Source organism: Rhinolophus ferrumequinum, chromosome 21, assembly GCF_004115265.2.
Source record: "Rhinolophus ferrumequinum isolate MPI-CBG mRhiFer1 chromosome 21, mRhiFer1_v1.p, whole genome shotgun sequence".
Lineage (NCBI taxonomy): Eukaryota > Metazoa > Chordata > Mammalia > Chiroptera > Rhinolophidae > Rhinolophus > Rhinolophus ferrumequinum.
This window is the reverse complement of record NC_046304.1, coordinates 50,966,393-50,984,709: the sequence shown is the minus strand read 5'-3', so window position 1 is coordinate 50,984,709 and position 18,317 is coordinate 50,966,393. Positions and strand designations below refer to the sequence as shown.

The 18,317-nt window shown below is 47.2% G+C and overlaps 1 protein-coding gene across 4 annotated transcripts in view; it reads left to right on the top strand.

Moving 5' to 3' along the window:
* Nucleotides 1-11,446: 11,446 nt before the first annotated feature.
* RNF157 (ring finger protein 157) overlaps nucleotides 11,447-18,317 on the top strand; it is a 66,266-nt gene continuing 59,395 nt past the window's right edge. For all 4 annotated transcript variants that reach the window (XM_033090627.1, XM_033090624.1, XM_033090630.1 and 1 more), the window contains exon 1: nucleotides 11,447-11,594. In XM_033090627.1, coding sequence (XP_032946518.1) covers nucleotides 11,507-11,594 — 88 coding nt within the window. In that variant the 5' untranslated portion in view covers nucleotides 11,447-11,506. The remainder of the gene's footprint in view (nucleotides 11,595-18,317) is intronic.

Here is an 18,317-nt window from a genome sequence, read left to right as displayed (position 1 = left end):
GTACACTTCTACATAGCTTCTCTGACTTGGAACTCCCCATTGGCCTAAGCCTCAGAGAGGGCGAGGAACCTACGCAAGGTCACACAGCCCCTGCCTGATTTATTATGACAGCACTGGGATTAGATGGATTAGATGACTTTTGGTTGTTCCAAGAGCCCATTTCCTTTCACCCCTCCTTCCCTTCCTTTCCTCCCTTCCTCCTTTCCTCCTTCCTTGAATTCTTATTTCTAGTTTCCCTACTGTAGCTTCAAGATGCCAAGACTAAGGGACAAGGTGGTTAGGAGAAGCAGAAAGATATTGAGAGAATGAGAGGGAGAATAGGACAGGAGGCAAGCGCCAAGATAAAAAGAAAAAGTGAAAATACACAGCACCAGGGCCCACTGGGCAGTTGGGTTAGGCTGTACCCATGCACTCCCTGAAGGTGAACCGAGGTGGTGGGGGCTTGTTTGATAGGCGGGATGGCTCCCTTCTCCTCTTGAGGACTTCTAATGCCATTGCTGGCTTTGTTTGCTTAAGGCAACCTATTTTTGTTACTACTTTTCATTGCAAATTTATGCTATTTCTACTACGTGGTGGGTTAGGTAGACTTGCTACTTTTAAAGCATTCATTTTTTTCCCTAATCTTTTTCCTTAAAGAGAATGGGAACGTAGCTCAGGTGTACTTCTACTCCCCACAAAGTTCAGTCCTCCTCTGTGATCATTGAGATTTATGTCTATTGCGAATGTAATGAACTCAGCTCTGCTAAATTCTGTACTTGAATCGCCTTACTTCATACAACCACCTGGGGAGGGGGAGGACTGTACACATCCCCAATTAACAAATGAGAAAAGCAGGGTCAGAAAGTGGAGTCACTTGCCCAAAGTCACTCAGCTAGCTCAGGCTGGAGCTGAGCTGAGCTCTGAACCCAGGGACATGTGATTGCTCTCAGAGCTGTGCCCTTAAATATCCCATTCTATTAGGTTGGTGCAAAAGCCATTGCAGTTTCAAAGGTTAAAAATAATTGCAAAAACCACAATGGCTCTGGCACCAACCTAATACTTTCTAGCCCTGCCTACCCCCTGAATCTACCCCTTGTATCTTCTCCGTGGGTGGTACTGAAAAGATAGAAAGCTTGTCTCTGTTGTGGGAAGTAACTGGGAGGGAGACGCTGGTCCCCAGGGAATGAGTTCATGCTGGTTTATACCAGATTACGTTTTCCTCAATGTCAGTCTCACAAGGGACAAAGGCCATACCATACATACCACTCCCAGCATTGTTAATGGCACTTTCCAAAAGCAGCACTGGTGGCTTGTACTCTCTGTTCTATACCGGCCAGCCCAGTGATAAGGCGGCCCCACCTCCAGTCGCCAGGTGTGTCTTATGGTAGGCGAGTCTCTGGCAATCCTTTCGAAGGGACACCAGATTTTGGGTCCTTGCTGAGGGGGAGAGAAAGGCAGGGCAGAGAGACAGCTTTCTAAGGAGGGTCCTCCTTCTCAGAGGTCCTTGACCGTTGGCTTGGACTCAGGTTCCCAGCTACTTTCTCTCATGGGACAGTAATTGATCTCATGGAGCGGGGCCTCTTTAGCCCCACCCTTGTGTCCAAAACACAGAAGACTCATTGCTGTGGCAGCTGCTAACTTCAAGGTTTGAGGCAGCCTTCCCACCTGACTCACCTTTTTTTTTTTTTTTTTTTAATATATGATACACTAAGAGCTTGTGTATATCCTATGCACAGTTTGGAGAATAATGAACACTGTAACCAACACAGAATTTAAGAAGTCCAACACTGGTACCTTTGAAAACCTTCACATGACCCAAATACATCAGCTCAACAAGGAAGTTCGAGAACTCACCCTAGAAAAAGTGCTACACACCTCACTGCTGAATATCACTACCGTCCTTCGAAGTACTCCCCTTGGGAAGCTATGTACTGACGCCAGCGCCTAGTCCACCCTTCAAAGCAATTTTGGAATTCTTTTTCTGGAATGGCCATCAGATCTGTTGTCGTATTTACCCTTGATGTCCGGAATGTCATCAAAATGTCTTCCTCTCAATATTTCCTTTATCTTCGGGCAAAGAAAGAAGTCACTGGGGGCCAGATCAGGTGAGTAGAGAGGGTGTTCCAATACAGTTATTTGTTTACTGGATAAAAACTCCCTCACAGACAGTGCCGTGTGAGCTGGTGCATTGTCATGATGCAAGAGCCATGAATTGTTGGTGAAGAGTTCAGGTCATCTTAACTTTTTTTTTTTTTCAGGTTTTTTTTTTTTTTTTTACATTTATTGGGGTGATAATTGTTAGTAAAATCACATAGATTTCAGGTGTACAATTCTGTATTACATCATCTATAAATCCCATTGTGTGTCCACCACCCAGAGTCAGTTCTCCTTCCATCATCATGTATTTGATCAATCTAACTTTTTTATGCAGCGTTTTCAAATAGTAAACTTGGTTAATTGTTTGTTCAGTTGGTACAAATTCATAATGAATAATCCCTCTGATACTGAAAAATGGTTAGCAACATTGTTGCAACAAATTTGTGAACTTAATTGTCAGACTTCCGTATTCTTTCCTCCCCAGAGAGACTCATACTCCTCAAACTGGCATTAATCATTTCCTCGATTTTCTTTGTCTTATAATCCTATATGTGGGTATCCAAACAGTGCGTTGTGGGTGTGATAGATTGATTCCATTTCATAAATGACTCACCTTTCTGCTGGGCTCAGTCCCTCTGTCCACTGACTCTGCTGGGTGAGCTCAATGGAGCCCTCCTTACCAATATGAGCCATTCACAGCGAGGTCTTTTTCCCTTTTCCATGATCTCAGACAGTTACTCTGATCCCAACTAGTAATCGTTGGTTTTAAGGAGATAGTCCCGCAAAGCTCCTTGGTGGAGGGAACTGAAGCTGGGAAGGATGTGGGTAGATAGAAAGAAGGAGGAAGGGAATTTTTTGAAAAAGGAACAGTGTAAACCAAAGCAGAAAGCAATTTTAGAGTCAGGCTCAATCAGGGCATCTTTGGGAGCCAGTGGGGTGGGGGATGCGCTAAGCTTGGACAGGCAAGGGTGGCAGTCAACCTGCTCTGGGCAGCAGGGAGGAGGGTGGTTAGTATCCTTTCGTTTATCCACAAAAAATGGCCTTTGCTCTCTCAAGTTGGTGCAGAGACTCCTTTAATTAATCAGGTTAGGCTAAGCTATGTTGAGATAACATGCAATCCTGAAATCTTATTTCTCACACTTACAAAGTTTGCTGCAATCTGGTGACTCTCAAGAAAAACTGCCCTCTGGGCAGTTACATAATGATCCAGACCATGGGAGCTTCCACGGTCTTATAACACTGAGTTGGCAAAATAACAACCCCCGGGCTGCTGCCTGTTTTCGTAAATAAAGTTTTATTGGGACACAGCTACACTTATTTGTTTATCTATGTGTTTTCTATGACTGCTTTCATGCCACAGCAGAGCTGAGTAGTTGCAATGTGGACCACAAAGCCTAAAAGGTTTCCTATCTGGCCCTTTGCACCATCTGGAACATGCCAGCAGGCAGTTAAATGCTTTAGCCAGGAAGTCATACACTGCTATTCATGGTTTATTGTCCAGAAGAATCACGTGGTCTGTCCTAACTTCCGGGGGGGTCAGCAAGACAGGTCCTCCACACACCCAGAAGTAGAGGAGAACTGGGTATCGCCGAATATTAGCAGTGTCTAAACGGCTGCCAAATGGCTCTTCTGCTGGCCAGTGAGGACGAACCTATTTTCACTCACTGATCTCTAAGTCCCAGAGTCAGAGAGGGAATTTAAATTGACTAGGGCTCAGCAGAACTGAGAGAAATGTTGGAGGGGTCTGGAGTTTCCGATGAGACACTGCTTGAGGTTTCAGAAATCACCATGCTTGGGACCAAGCTCGGGTGCTGCTAGTAAACTGAAGGGTAGTGCTCCCCGTGGAGAGGAAGTATTTACTGAGAATGAGAGCCCTAGCTTGCACACGACAGACTCAGGAAACCACCAGCACGTGCCTGTCACCAGCAACATCCGTGCCCAGCATGCCCTGCGTCCTCGGAGCAGGCAGAGCAAATCCCGGCTCCTGCCCCTGGGAAGCTTCCAGACCCAAGCAGCCCCCGGATCTGACCGTGGATGGAGCCCAGTCATCAGAAGGGATTGTGCCCAGAGGCAGGGTGGCTGTCCAGCCCGAAGGCTATTACGAAGCATAGTGGTCACCCAAGTGTTTATTATTCATCTGCCAGAGCTCTCGGAGGGAAGTCTAAGGCCCCACCGGACTTCCACAGACAAGAGTGGAGCGTTAAAGCGCTTGTTGAGAAATGGTCCTAGTTCAGATAAGGAGATGATAGAGAAGGAAGTGGGTAGGATAAGGAAGGCAGAGTAAACACGGAGAGAGGCAAGATGAAGGTGGGGGTGGAGAGAAGTTCCCTGCACTGCCCTTTACCGCTGGTGCCACTGCCCACAGAACAGAACCACTCCCTGGCTCGAGGACCAGCAGGCCTGGCACCAGGAGCGTTGTCCCCCATGGAGGCTGATAGGACAGACAATCTGGGTGAGACCTGGGGCTTTGGATTCAGATGAAGTCCAAGCAAGTTCCTGCTCCCTGCGCTTCTTTGAATGAACTTCAAGTTCCCCATCTGGGAAATGGGAACAATTACAGTACTTCTCGCTAAAGGTTGTTTTGGTGATTAAATGAGATGATGCATTCAAAAGTGTTTGGACGGAGGTATTGCTCAAAATGATTCTTCTTTATGCTATGTAAGTAGTTACTTTTTTAGTGAGCACTTACTATAAGGGAAGCACCGGTCTTTCTGAGGGATTCAAAGAAACCTAAGACCAGGGCTATGCTGATATACTGGCCCTGGGGAGTGAGGAGAGCCCTGATTTGCAGCATTTGATGGTTTCTTTGGTGTAAATAGTTTCATCAAGGCCAATTTCAAGCTGACAGTTTAACAACTGGCTGGCAAAATTCCTGAATAATCAGCTCTGATAGCAGGCCCCAAGCCAATGAGCTCTCTCTCTAATTAGCAAATGACATATAAGTGAAAAGTTAATGGTAACTCACAAACACACACTCCCCTTCCAGATGGATCCAGAGTGCAGTGGCCAGAGGGCCATTCAGGGGTGGCATTTGCTTCTAGTGCAGTAAAGTGGGCTGTGCTTCAGGGAGAAGCAAGGGGGACAGGCTGACCTTTCCTCTGGCCAGTCAGCAGCCACCACACATGTGACAGTGGAGATGTGTTCTGGCATTTTGAGTTCTAGTGGGCCTGGAAAGATGACGTCTCAGGAGGTCCAAACACCTGGGCTCAGCCTCCGGCCAGCAGGACATCAACCTCAGTGCCCTGCCCGATGAAGGCAGGGTCTCGAATGCATATCCGGGCTCTGAATCCTGGAACTCTGACTTAAGAAATGATCTTTTGGAACCCAACTGCTTCATGACAATTTTTTTTTTAATTTTAAAAAAGTTAGCATTTACAAAAGTATGCCAGGAGCTGTGTTAGGGTTTCATATGCCTCATCTGACTGAATGCTCAAACAACTCTGTGCTATTCTCATGTCCATTTATAGATGAGGAAACTAAAGCTTAGAGAGATTGAGGAACTTTCCCAACATACACAGACAGTAAGAGAAAAGCTGGGGCTTTTTTTTAAGGAGGGCGCAGCTCATAGCGGCCCATGCGGGGATCGAACCGGCAATCTTGGTGTTATCAGCACCATAACCAACTGAGCTAACCAGCCATCCCAAGAGCTGGGTTTTGAACCCTGTTCTGTTTGGCCCCAGAGCCTTATATGCCTTTTGCCTCTGAAGGCTGGGGGACAGGTTTCATCTCGGAACAGATAACAGTATACAACTAAACCATATAATACCCTGTATATAAGTATCAAATGAATTATACAGAAAATTGTTCATGCAGTAAGGAAGGAGGGCCTTGGTTCTCAGAGGTGGCTCTGTGGGAAAGGTTGGATTCAGCTGAGTGGGGTTCACTCCAGCACATGGGGGTGGAAAGGGTACACGTGGAAGGGTTTTTCATGAGCAAACGCATAAGCAGGAATGATGGCTGCAGTCAGGGTACAAATAGGGGCTTAGGAGGAGCAGAGGGAAGAAAAGACTCAGGGATGAAGTGCCTGTCTTGTGTAAGGTAATAGGAAGCCATTGAAAGTATATAGGCAAGGGAGTAACAGGATAACAGCTGCATATCAGGCGAGTTAACCTGAGAGTGATATTGAGAATGGCCAAGAGGAGGGAGGTACCGGGAGGCAGGAAAGCCAGAGAGGAAGCTAATGGAACTGCCAGACCTCTTTTCATGCACAGATTTCATCTTGGAATATAAAAGATAACAGTATACAACTAAGCAATATAATAAATATATACCTCATGGTGCATAAAAAAAGATCTAAGGCTTCCAACAGTTTACTGTGGGAACCACAACAGTAAGACGTAGTCCGCTACTACTCTGTCGCACTCAAAGCCTCGTCTTCGAACTGCCCTAATGAGGACAGTAGTTATCACTTAAATAGACACGCAATTAGCTCAGGAATAAGTGTGTCATTGTAAATGAAGTTATTGCATTGTCTGCCGGTGGCGGACTTTAGCCTGGAACACACTATTAGTGTGTATATGACACTTTTAACCCACTTGCTGAGAACCTCATCTAACCCTTGGTGGTTGCTCCTCTTTTCTCATCTGCCCTTTGGTTCCTGGGCTGGGAGGAGTTAGGTGACCATCTGACCTCAGGTCCTGTTTCAGAGGAGTGGAAGGAGCGGGGAGGCTCTCGTGGAGGGAAGCTCTGTGGCTTTCTTGTTCCAGCTTAAACACAGTTATGATAACTTCCAACCGAGGGCACTTCACTGTGTGTCGTACTGCATTTGTGTGGGTTTCTGTGCTTTGTCCTTGAGTTGATGTGTCCTCTTACACCAGCTCTAGAAGACAGCCTACCCTGCAAAAACAGAAACCAAACCAGTAGTATGTGTTTCACAAAGCGAGGCCCCGTGCATGGAGCCTGGGATCCCGAGTACTGAATCGTGCTGCTATTCGTGTGGCCTCGGGCGGGCGAGTCCCTTCCCCTACCTGGGCTGCAGCTGCCTGTCTGTAGGGTGAGGGGGGCTGGACTGGATGACCTGTAGGCTTCTGCCAGATCTGACGCTCCAGCCAGGACACGCGTCGTCAAGAAACCCTGGGAGAAGGAAGAGAATTTGTTCTCATTTTTTCCTTTGTTTGTCTAAGTAATTGCAGCTGAGCATTTGTTAGAGCGGTGTGGGGTCTATCACCACACTGCCTCTTCCACACTGTGGTTTCTCTGGGTAACGAGAGAAAGATGCTGGGCTTTTTGGCTGCCTGGTGTTTACCAGAGAAAGGCAGATGGGGCTGCTGAAGCATACCTATGGGCTGCTCTGTTCGTGGTGCGTTCTTTTCCTATCGACTTCATTATCACGTGGAAAGTACAGCCCCTTCCCCAGCCACCCTGTGGCGTTGAGCTCAAAACCAAAAGCAGGGCAGGACAAAGGAAGACAGAAGTGGCTGTATGTACAGAAAAGAGCTTACAGGGTCTGGTATTTGCTAGAAACGTTCTGGGACTCAATTAAAGCAAAATGGAACAAACTAATTTTTTTAAACTGGTCCATGAATGGGATTAATGTCCCAGGTCTCTCATTTCTCCAAATACAAGATGCCTGGGCAGCGAGTAGGGCTGGATGGAACTGGGGTGAAGCAGAGGAGCCACCTGCCCAATACTAAGGGTGAGCGTCAACTCGAAGGTCCACCCGAGGCGCTTACTCTCCTCACCCCGGGCCCAGCCACACTGGGCAGCGTAAACATTGTCTTTCGTTTTGGTCTTAACTTGAAAAGTGGATTAAGAAGCTGCAAACCCAGCTGAAGTTTGCAGCTGTTTGAACAGTTCTCTTTTGTTAGCGGCACACAGCTGAGGAGGAAATTAACAGCGAGGAATTCACATTTGGCAAGAAGCAAAATATGAAAGCCCGACGGTTGATTTCCTAATGGACAAGGTCATTTTCCTCCGCAGAGCCTTTGGTTGCCAGAGGAACCGTTTGCAGGGTCCCAAAGCATTTAGGATCGGTCGCCTCTGTCGGTGTCAGCCTCGTCCACTGATCTGGAGCAGGATGTGAAAATCTCTGTCGGTAGTTTCAGCTTTAATCCACTGAAACCACAGGTCAAGGACTGAGAGAGAAATCAGGGCCCGTGGATTGCGGATTGAGCCCTAACTTTTGGAGAAGGCCCTGCACTTGCTCAGAGCAGCCAGGGCTCCAGTATTCCTCTACGCTCGCCGGGGCAGAACAGCCTAGCAAACAGCCAAGAAGTGGGGTCTGTCTTCTGAGCCATTGCGCCCACCCTGCTGCCTTGGGAATGCAGTGCCACACACAGGGCAGCAACTGTCAGCTTTTCACCTGCAGGCTCTCTCTCCTTCGTGTTATAGGAATCTGCAAATCGTTGAAATGAGTGGATGTGTTACAAAGGTGAGCTGAAACCAGGACAACCAAGATGAACAAAATTAAAAGCCCAAAGGGACTTGCTGACCTAGAAATCCCTGGTCCCTGTGCTTCCCAAACATGCCTCTCCGTTCTCCCAGAGACCCAAGGATGAGAAGGGCTCGACCCTGATGAAATAATGTGGCTTTTGCCTCCCTGCCCTCCGCGGATGCTTAGAGAACCCCCCCACAAGACCTCTCACCCCTCACGTCTGCCCCCCAGGCCCTTAGATGCTGGGTTCTCTGCTGGGTTTCTCCCAAGGGCTGCATCCACTGCCTGGAAATGTGCAGGATGCTGTGAGGCGATTTACCCAAAGGTAAATGGTATTTGCATGTAATTTCCCTCTGCACGCTGGGCCACCCCTCCCCAGATCGGTTATTCAAGTTAAAAGCATTTTTATGGCTCTCTCCATGGCAGTCACTTCTGGATTTTTCCTTTTGTCTGTGATGTCTTCTCCCTCAGGTCCTCTCCCTGGCCCAGATCTCTGGCAAGGCAGCCAAGTGGTGCCAAGGAAGGACCACGGAGGAATGCAGGACTGGCTGCCCAGAGGTGCTGCTCCAAGAGTTTGGCGGCTTGTCCCCCCTTTGCCCTGGACACCGGCTGAAGGTCTCATTTCCCAAACTGTAACACTATGTGATTACATAGAAAGTGGGACTCTAACTCAATTAGTTCACAGAACGTCTCTTTGATCTAGAATTTCTCTGAACTACCCCCATCCCTTTCTCTTCTGCCTCATGACCCTAGGCAGCTGGGAATTGCTTCTTTTTTTAACAGAGCCTTGATTCACTTACTGCTTCTTGGCAATAGCCGGTGGGGGCCAGGCTATTTTACAGGTGAGGAAACAGAGCTTAGTCCAAAGGTACACAACTGGTTAGGGTCTTGATTTGTCCAAAGCACAGTGCTTTTTCTCTGCTTTGGTTTCTTCAACTGTAAAATAGAGGTGTTATTGTAGTAGCACATACTTCATAGGGTTGCTGTGAGGGATGAATGCTTTGGTATGTGTACAAGCTTTAAAAATACGGCCTAGCACATACTGTTCAATAAATGTCTGCTAATGTTATTGTTCTGTGCCTTGTTTTTCTTTACTGTTCCAAGCATTGGATTCATGACTCATTCGTGGGAGGAGCAACTTAGTTATAGGCTTGGGGAGTGTTATCCAAGATGGGGAATGAACCTCCTTCCCTGGCTCAGTGGAGGCTGAGGTGGTACCAGGACAGATCTTTGCAAGCAACAAGACTGAGTGGCCTGATCCAGCCACATCCTCGCTTGGCTCTGGCTGGGAAGAAACCCTCAGAGCCAAATAAACCCCTAAAGGGGGTGGTACTCCCTTTACAAAACGCTGAGATCAAGAAGAACAAAAGCTTCTGAACAGAGCCCAGGATTATGAGGCAACATTTTCCTCTGTGATGTGCCGAAGGCCTTCTATTTTGAAGCGGTCCAAGATTCTTCCTGACTTGTAGTTTACCTTTTTTTCTCCAGCAATTACAAGGTAGGACCTGTGTGTGGTGAGAGGTGTGTCAAGGAGGACCAGTTCCCTCCCAAGGGTACGTCTGAAAGCTTTCTAAGTGGTTAGGGCCAGGGGCTGGAGTGAGGGCTCAGAACTCTGCCAGAGAGCTCTTGTGCGTGGGAGAGAATGCCCATCAACTTGTCTGAGCCAGGAACTCATCCTGAAGCTCAGGCCTCCTCAGCGTCAGTCAATATAAATGACAGAGATGTGGTCCTGCCATCCTGGGCCCTTGGAGAAAACCAAGGCAATTGGGCATGGGTACCTTTAACTCCAGGTCTGTTTGGTACTGCCGAAAAGAGGCTGATGAAAAATGCAAAATGTAATCAGGAAAAAGCTAGACTCTATAAAATGGCTTTACAAACCTAGTCAAGGGGACCAGGCATTCAAACTATATTTTAAACATTGTTGAAGAGTTGTGAAGTCATATTCTAGCAGTTGAATTTTTTGCTGATCAGCCCACTCTCTCAGGAAAAAAAACAACACACCAGATCCACAAATAAAATAAAAGGTTTAAAACACAAGTGTCTGTAATTAAGCTTTGGAATGACGTCTTGTGCCTGTGCAAGCTCCCCACTGTTTGGTGTGTTTTGAAGAGGAGTCCCGAGTCTGCTGCGTTCACCTGAGTTGACTCTCTTGGAACCAGTCCATCCACAATTTCCAAAAGGTGCAATCAGAGGTTGACTGTCGTGACTTTATCTTGGGTTGATGGTCTCCTAACTTCAGGGCTACGGGCGCCGGCCAAAGGACCCATAAACAGACAGCATCTATAGAGTTCAGCGCTTTGATAGGCCTACGTAAGAGGGATGGCGACATCTTCCTAGTTGGTCACCAGCACTGACTCATCTCCCCAATCCCTGGGAGATGGGACTGGCACAGCACTTTGGGGTTGAGGCGCCGGGGGCGTGAGAGTTGCCAATGCCACGTAACCCTCTGCTCCCGAGCCCACCCGAACTGCCACAGCTCAGGGGCTGTGAGCGCCCCTCTGCGGGGTTTGTGACCGTCGGCTTTGCAGATACCGAGCGGTGCGGCTGGACGAGGCCGCTTCCGATGTTTGGGACAATGGGGCGCGAACCCCGGCCGGGCCTCGCGGGCCGCAGAGCCGCGGCGGCGGCGCGGTAATCTGAGCCGGGATGAGCAGGCTCGGCAGGGCCACGCGCCTCGGTCCCGGGCCCCCGCCCCGCCGTCCCACCGCCCCGCCGCTCCGCCGCATCCGGCCGCCCATTGGCTGGCGCCGCGCGGCCGCTCCCGCCCCGCCACGCCATTGGCCGTGGCCGCCGCGGTCCCCGCACGGAGCCGCCGCTGACATCACGCGGCCTGAGGCGGCGGCGCCCCCGGCCCACCCGCAGCCCCCCTCGCAGAGGCGCCGCCGCGGGGCCCGGCGGAGGATGGTGCGCGGCGCGCCGGGGGCTCCCCGCCGCCAGAGCCGCAGCGCCGAGGCCGAGGCCGAGGCCGAGCCGGCCGCGGCGGGCCGCCGACCCCCGCTCCGGGCGCGGGGCGAGCGGCTGCGGTGAGGCGCCGAGGGCGGCGCGGGCGCGGCGGCCATGGGCGCCCTGACAAGCCGGCAGCACGCGGGCGTGGAGGAGGTGGACATCCCGTCCAATTCCGTGTACCGCTACCCGCCCAAGTCCGGTGAGGGCGCGCGCCGCACGGGCTGGGGAGGGGGCGCGCCGCCCCAAGGCCGGGGCTCCTGGGGACCGAGCGGCACACGTCGCTGCAGAGCGAGCGTGGAGGGAGGGAGGTCACGGAGGAGGCGTTTGAGGGGCGCTGGCGGGGTCGCCGCCGTGGCCAGCAGGACGTGAGCGGCCTGCGCGCAGGCTGTCCTGTGACAGACGTGTGCTGGGGGGACTGCGGCTCCCGAGGGGCGGGGTACCCAGGGCGCAGGCGGGTCCCGGCCCCCCGCAGCCCCGCGCGCGTCCCCTTTCTTCCCACCTGGGGCCCCCTTTCCCTTGGGGTGCCGAGGGCTGGATGAGCGGGCTTGGCATCCGAAACGGTCACCTTTGCTAGGTGCTGGCCCTGGTCGGCGCATCCAGGCCTCAGAGAGGGACGGGCACAGGTTTGAATTAGTTTTCTCAGGGGAAAGCCTTCACCTGCTGGAGGAGGGAGGCCGAAATTGTGTTTTCAGTGCTGGTGCCTTTCAAGAGGCTGTCAGAAGAAAAGAGTGTTTAACAGAAATGTTTGGGGGTCCAAGTGTCAGTCACCTGCGCTGTCCCTTTGCCAGAGTAGTTGCAAGCCAGGATTTTGGAATGAGGATAGTTCTGGGGCAGGGCACAGGTATTTAACATATAGAAAAGTATTATATTTGTTCTCAGAATCATTAAAAAAAAAATGTCATGTCTCCAGCCTCTGGGTTGTGGCATAGGCAATGGAGATGGAGGATTTTGACAGCAGAGAGGTTCAGAAGTGGATTTGAGCACCAGCCAATTCTGAGCTGCTGGTGCATGACCTAACTCTCTGCTCTTTATTTTTCATTGCTTTTCTCAAGACTTCTGGGGACCCAGGACTACCACCTTCTCTTTGGCATAGGATCTGATGAGGATTTGGGTGATCCGGGAGAGGTGTCAGAATTGGACAGTAGAATAAAGACATGCTAATGAGATGAGCTGGTTTCTCAGCAGTGTGTCCAGTTTGTGCCAGGTGACCGCAGAGACCAGACAATGAACCTGCACCCCTGCAGAGTGTCCGCCAGGGCTGTGTTTCTCACTGCTTCTGTGCCAAAGAATGAATCCTTGCAGAGATGAATATGCTTAAGAGCCGTTTTAGAACAGTCTGAGATGAAGCTGTGGTTCATTCGTGTTTTAATAAAGCTCTAGCTGGTTATGATGATCTGAAACCAGTGGTAAAGGAAGCATGTGTTTTGCTTTTTAATAGATGAAAATATGCACAAGTGTTTGTGAATTTTTTCCCCCCTGAAATCGCTTAGCTTTTATTGATCAAAATATGGAACATGTTTTGCTGAGCTCGGAATTCTCAGTAGAGTTTGCTGCTGCAGAAGAATATCCACCCTCCCTCAAGTGTGGGGATTAGCGTAGGTGAATCTCTGGAAGGCTGTTCCCCAAAGGATGTTAATACAAGTGTGAGTCTTGGATGATGATAATGAAAGGAAAATGGATCAAACTAAAACTTTTCTTAACCAGCACACTCAATACCTGCAGCTTTAAGTAATCCTTTCCACTCTACCCATCTTTTTAAAGTTTTATCTAATTGTAACTCATTCTTAATCAGAAATTTTGTATGAGAGAAATCTTTGTGTCAGGTGGACCCTTTTATTTATGTTGAAGGTAAAACACAGAAAATAGGAGTCAGAACATTCATGTCCTAGCCGGCAAACCTTTGTGGACTTGAAAATTTGGTGAACTTGCATGTGTGCTCTAGCCTAGAGGCGTCTCTCACCCTTCAGCTGATCTTTAAATTGGCCTAAGGCTTTATGGGATTATAGTGTTTTAGACCTGAAAGGAACCTTCGAGAAAGGTTGGCCTAAAACCCACTTATTTTGCTGGTAAGAAAATGGAGGCCCAGAGAAAGGAGTTGGTTTGGCCAGGGTGACCCAGCAAGTAATACTCTTACTGAACCATCAGCCTCTGCCTTTCCCAAGGAATTAGATTTTGAACTTGTCCTTGATGATTTGTGGCATGGAGGCTATTCTGCGTCAGAACTGAAACAAAACTCAGAGGCCTGTCCCTGTTGAGGAATCAAACTGGGTTGATTTTGAGAAGTCTCCTTATCTTGAGACTGGTATAGAACAAAGGAAACAGCAGAGTCAGCTTTCTTAGGTGACCGACACTGGAAAGTCTCTGAAACTCTGCTGCCTGTGGAATAGTTGTTCCAGAAAACAACACTGTCATCTGTCCCTGGAATGATGGTCTCAGTGCCCTGCAGAAACTGCTTTTCATTTTTTATATTTTTAAAGGAAGCCCTTCGTTTTGTATATACGTTGAACTGGAAACATTGAAAAATTATCGAGAATAGCTGGTTTCATGTTGGAACTTGGGTTTGTAACCTATTATTATTATTGTTTTGTAGCCTTTTCGAATAGAAATATGTGAAAATGAATTAGCCTAAATTATTTAGAATTGTTTATTTTTTGAATAACTAATGTAGTCAACCTGGTTCAAAGTTTAAAAGAATGAAAAGGCATCCTGGGAAAGTCTTGCTCTCACTGCAGCCCGGCCTCCCAGTTCTCCTAACTCCCCACACAGCTCCCAGGCCTACGGAACAGCGTTTGGTTTCTTGCAGAGTTTCTTGTGTACACACAAGCATAGCATGCTGATTAGACTGTTCTGTGCCTTGTTTTTTTCACTTCCAGAGATATTGGAGCTCTTTTGGGATTATGTCCATATTTGTGAGGGTTTTGATTCTTTTTTAACAATTCAATAATATGTCTTTGTATACACATGCCTTTTTTTTTAACAGTCTCCTATTGATGAATATTTGGGAGTTTTTTCAATCTTTTACTGTTGCAAACAATGCAGCAATAATTAATATTATACATATGTTCTTAGGTGATTTTTAGATTTGTCAATAAGTACATGAACGCTAATCATTTAAGTAACAGAAAGTATGGTGGGGGTTCATTTCTCTGTACTGTTTCCTTATTAGAATAGAAAGCTGTTTATAGAACTATTCTGCATTTGGTTTGGCCTTGGTCATTTCTGAGTTAGAAGCCATACATGCTATTAAATCCTTCCCTAAGTTTTTTGCTTCTTTAAAAGCCCACAATCATTTGTTTAGCAAAGGTATGGTTTTGCTGAGGAGGTGGTTTTTAATGCGTGCATGGCCATCTTTGAAAGGGGTATGGACATTGATAAAAGTCATTAGGCCTATTTTCTCTACCCAGGAAGAAATCGGCATGCTATAAAGACCATTTAATTGCATTATAATTCAGCACCTGATAAATTTAGTTCATTTCCTGCTACATATTTGAGCAAATTGAAAAATAGGGGTAATTCATTTTGCTTAAGTGTTAAGAGGTAAACCGATCATAAAAATTCAGAAGGAGCATCAGAGTGCTGAGGAGCTAACATCACCAGTCTCCAAACTTTTGTTACGTGAAAGAGTACACGTATGCTTGTCAAGTGGCTCTGTCCTATGGCAAAAGCAGCTTTTAAAGCATGGGTAGTAAGCTGTTGCCTGTCAAATAGTTATAAATGTTTCTCTTCGCTTTTCAGAGCTTCAATTTAATATTAGTTTTGAAATCGGGGACTTAAAACTATGGAATTTACTACGTAGTAGGGTTATTTGGTTCTGCCAGTTTGATTGAGACGTTAAGTAGGTTCCTGAAATTCATAGTAAATGCATTTAATACCAGAACAAAAACTAGATGTTGCTCTGTTTAATGATGAAGTCATCCAGATCAAGAGTTCAAATGCTACCATTATTTTTTAAACACTTACAATGTGGTGATTCTGTTACTCCAGTATTTTTGCCTTATTTGTACTTTACTTCATTGAGAGCAGACTGATTTCTTTCACCTTTTGATTTTTAGCTTCAGATTTAGGGCCTTTGATTTTCTTGTGTGATGGTGGTTATTTTCTTTTGTTCTTCAGCATCTCTTTTCTCTTTCTGTTTATTATCATGAATGCGCATTATTGGGCACCTGCTATATCGTGCCTTGTGCTCTGCACCAGTATATAGATTCTGATTTGTGCCCAGTGGTTTCGATGATTATGGCAGGTAGTGGGATAGATGACCTCGAATCAACTTTGCAATTCATGATGTGGGTCACAGAAGGGAGTATTAACAGCACAAGCTATTTGGTGGCTGTGTGAGTCCAGGTTCTTCAGAGAAACTGTGTGTGTGTGTGTGTGTGTGTGTGTGTGTGTGTATTTTTAAGGTGTTTGTTCATGTGATTGTGGGGGGTGGCAAGTCCAAAATTTGTAGGGCAGGCTGGCAAACCAGCTACTCAGACAGGAGTCAGTGCTGTGGTCTTGAATCTAAAATCTGTAGGGCAGACTGTAGGGCAGGCTGGAAACTCAGGCAGGATTTCTACGTTACAGACTTGAGGCAGAATTCCTTCTTCAGGGAACGTCAGTTTTTGCACTTACGGCCTTCGAGTGATTGGATGAAGCCCACCCACATTGTCAAGGGGTTATCGCTTACCTAAAGCCAGTTGATTGTAGATGTCAGTCCGTCTACAATTAACCTCACAGCAACATCTAGACTAGTGTTTACCCGAGGCTAGTGGCATAGTGTAGTCATGTTGACACCTAACAGTGTAACAATCATAGTGGCTTCCTAGTTTAACTAATTGTTCTTACTAAGTAAATTCTAAGCTCGAAGTTTTAGTCGCTGCAAGAGTGCTTGTGGTGAAAATACATTTTTTTTTAAAATCTAAAAATTGCGGTCTTTAAAAATCATTATTTTAAAACGATGCTACTTCTAAAATTTCAGAGCTTATCATCTAGTGCCAGAGACAGAATGCATGCATATAAAGATAAATAAGAATATAGAATATACCATGAGCAAGTGGGATATATTTCAGGAATGGAAGGTTGGCTGAATAATGTCTGAAAAATCAATGTTAATGCACGATATAAGTAGAATAAAGAAAAAAACAACACATCATCTCAGAGGCAGACAGAGCATTTGACAAAATCCAACACCCATCAATGATAAAAACTCTCACCAGACTAGAGCTAGAAAAGAACTTCCTCGACCTGATAAAGGGCATCTATGAAAAGCCCACAGCTAGCATCCGACTTAATGGTGAAGTACAAAATACTTTCCTGCTAAGCTCAGGAACAAGGTAAGGATGTCTGCTTTTGCCATTCAGTATTGACTGGAGATTCTAACTAGTATAATAAGGCAAAACAAACACTTTTAAAAAACCTTTTAAGGCATCCACATTGTAAGGGAAGAAGTCAAACTGTATTCACAGGTGACATAATCTTGTATATAGAAAACACCAGGGGCTTTTCTGCCCGCCCCCCCCCCTGCCCCCAGCACCGCTCCAGCTGCCTCACGCTCGCTCCCGGCTCTTGCTAAGCAGCGCCACTGCTGTCTCCTTCCAGCGGCCATCATGATCATCTGCCGGGACGCATCAGCCGTGGGAGATATTCTCCGGGAGATCGAGGACAGGCTGTGCCTGGAGGTGGAGGGGAAGGGGGTCAGGAAGACAGAGGGGGACACTGATGACTCGCTCACTGGTGGGAGTGCCTCCCCTGAAGGCCCTGCGGGGAGTCACTGGGGTTATCGTCCTGAACCGTCATTTGCAGGAGACCAGCTCCCAGAAGCAGCCTACAAGGAGCCATCAAGGGTGACATAAAAGCAATCAAAGGGAAACTTGAAGAACAGAGACCAGGGGCTACAGAACAAATCGAGCACATCCTTCCTAATTTCAAAAACTACCAGTTCTGGGGCAGCCGGTCAGCTCAGTTGGTTAGAGTGCGGTGCTCTTAACAAGGTTGCGGGTTCGATCCCCACATGGGCCACTGTGAGCTGCGCCCTCTACAACTAGATTGAAACTACTACTTGACTTGGAGCTGATGGGTCCTGGAAAAACACACTTAGAATAAATAAAAAGGTAAAAAAAAAAAAAACAAAGAAACTACCAGTTCTTAATTGGTGAAAACATGAATCCAGGTGGCCCGGCTGCTCTGCTGGACCACCATGAGGGCGGTGTGACCCCTATAGGATTTTCCTTACAGATAGTTTAGAAATGGAAAAATGCTAACACAGTTGGCCATTGGGATCCATCACCTGTCATCATATCTGGCTGCTGCTTTGCATCCACACTCCAGGACTAGGACAGATGGGACTGATGTCACCTTGAGCTCTGCATTTATCTTGACCTTCATTTATCTGAAGCAGAAGTGTTGTTTTTAAGAAAAACATGTCGTGTAGGTTGTCTGAAAATAAAATGCATTTAAACTCATTGTAGAGAATGCCTCTGAGTTTAATACTTTTTATTTGTTTATTTAATTATTATTATTTTTTTAAGTGTGTTTTTCCAGGACCCATCAGCTCCAAGTGAAGTAGTTGTTTCAATCTAGTTGTGGAGGTGCAGCTCACAGTGGCCCATGTGGGGATTGAACCGACAACCTTATTGTTAAGAGCACCGCACTCTAACCAAATGAGCTAACCGGCCAGCCCAGTTTAATACATATTTAAATCCATCTTGTGTAGCGTTCCTGGAGAAGCTAGAGCCTGGTAGACCACTACTATAAAGCATAAGACTGTCTGCAGATAACTTCTACAGTGGAAACTACTTCTAGGAGTGGAATATAAAAACAAGGACCAAAGAAGTCTTAATTGGGAGTTGAAGTGAAGAGAAAGACCATGCTCCCAGCCAACATTTGAAGTGGATTCCTTAGACATTTCATCACCTGCAAACGGAAGTAGTGAACTCTGGAAGAG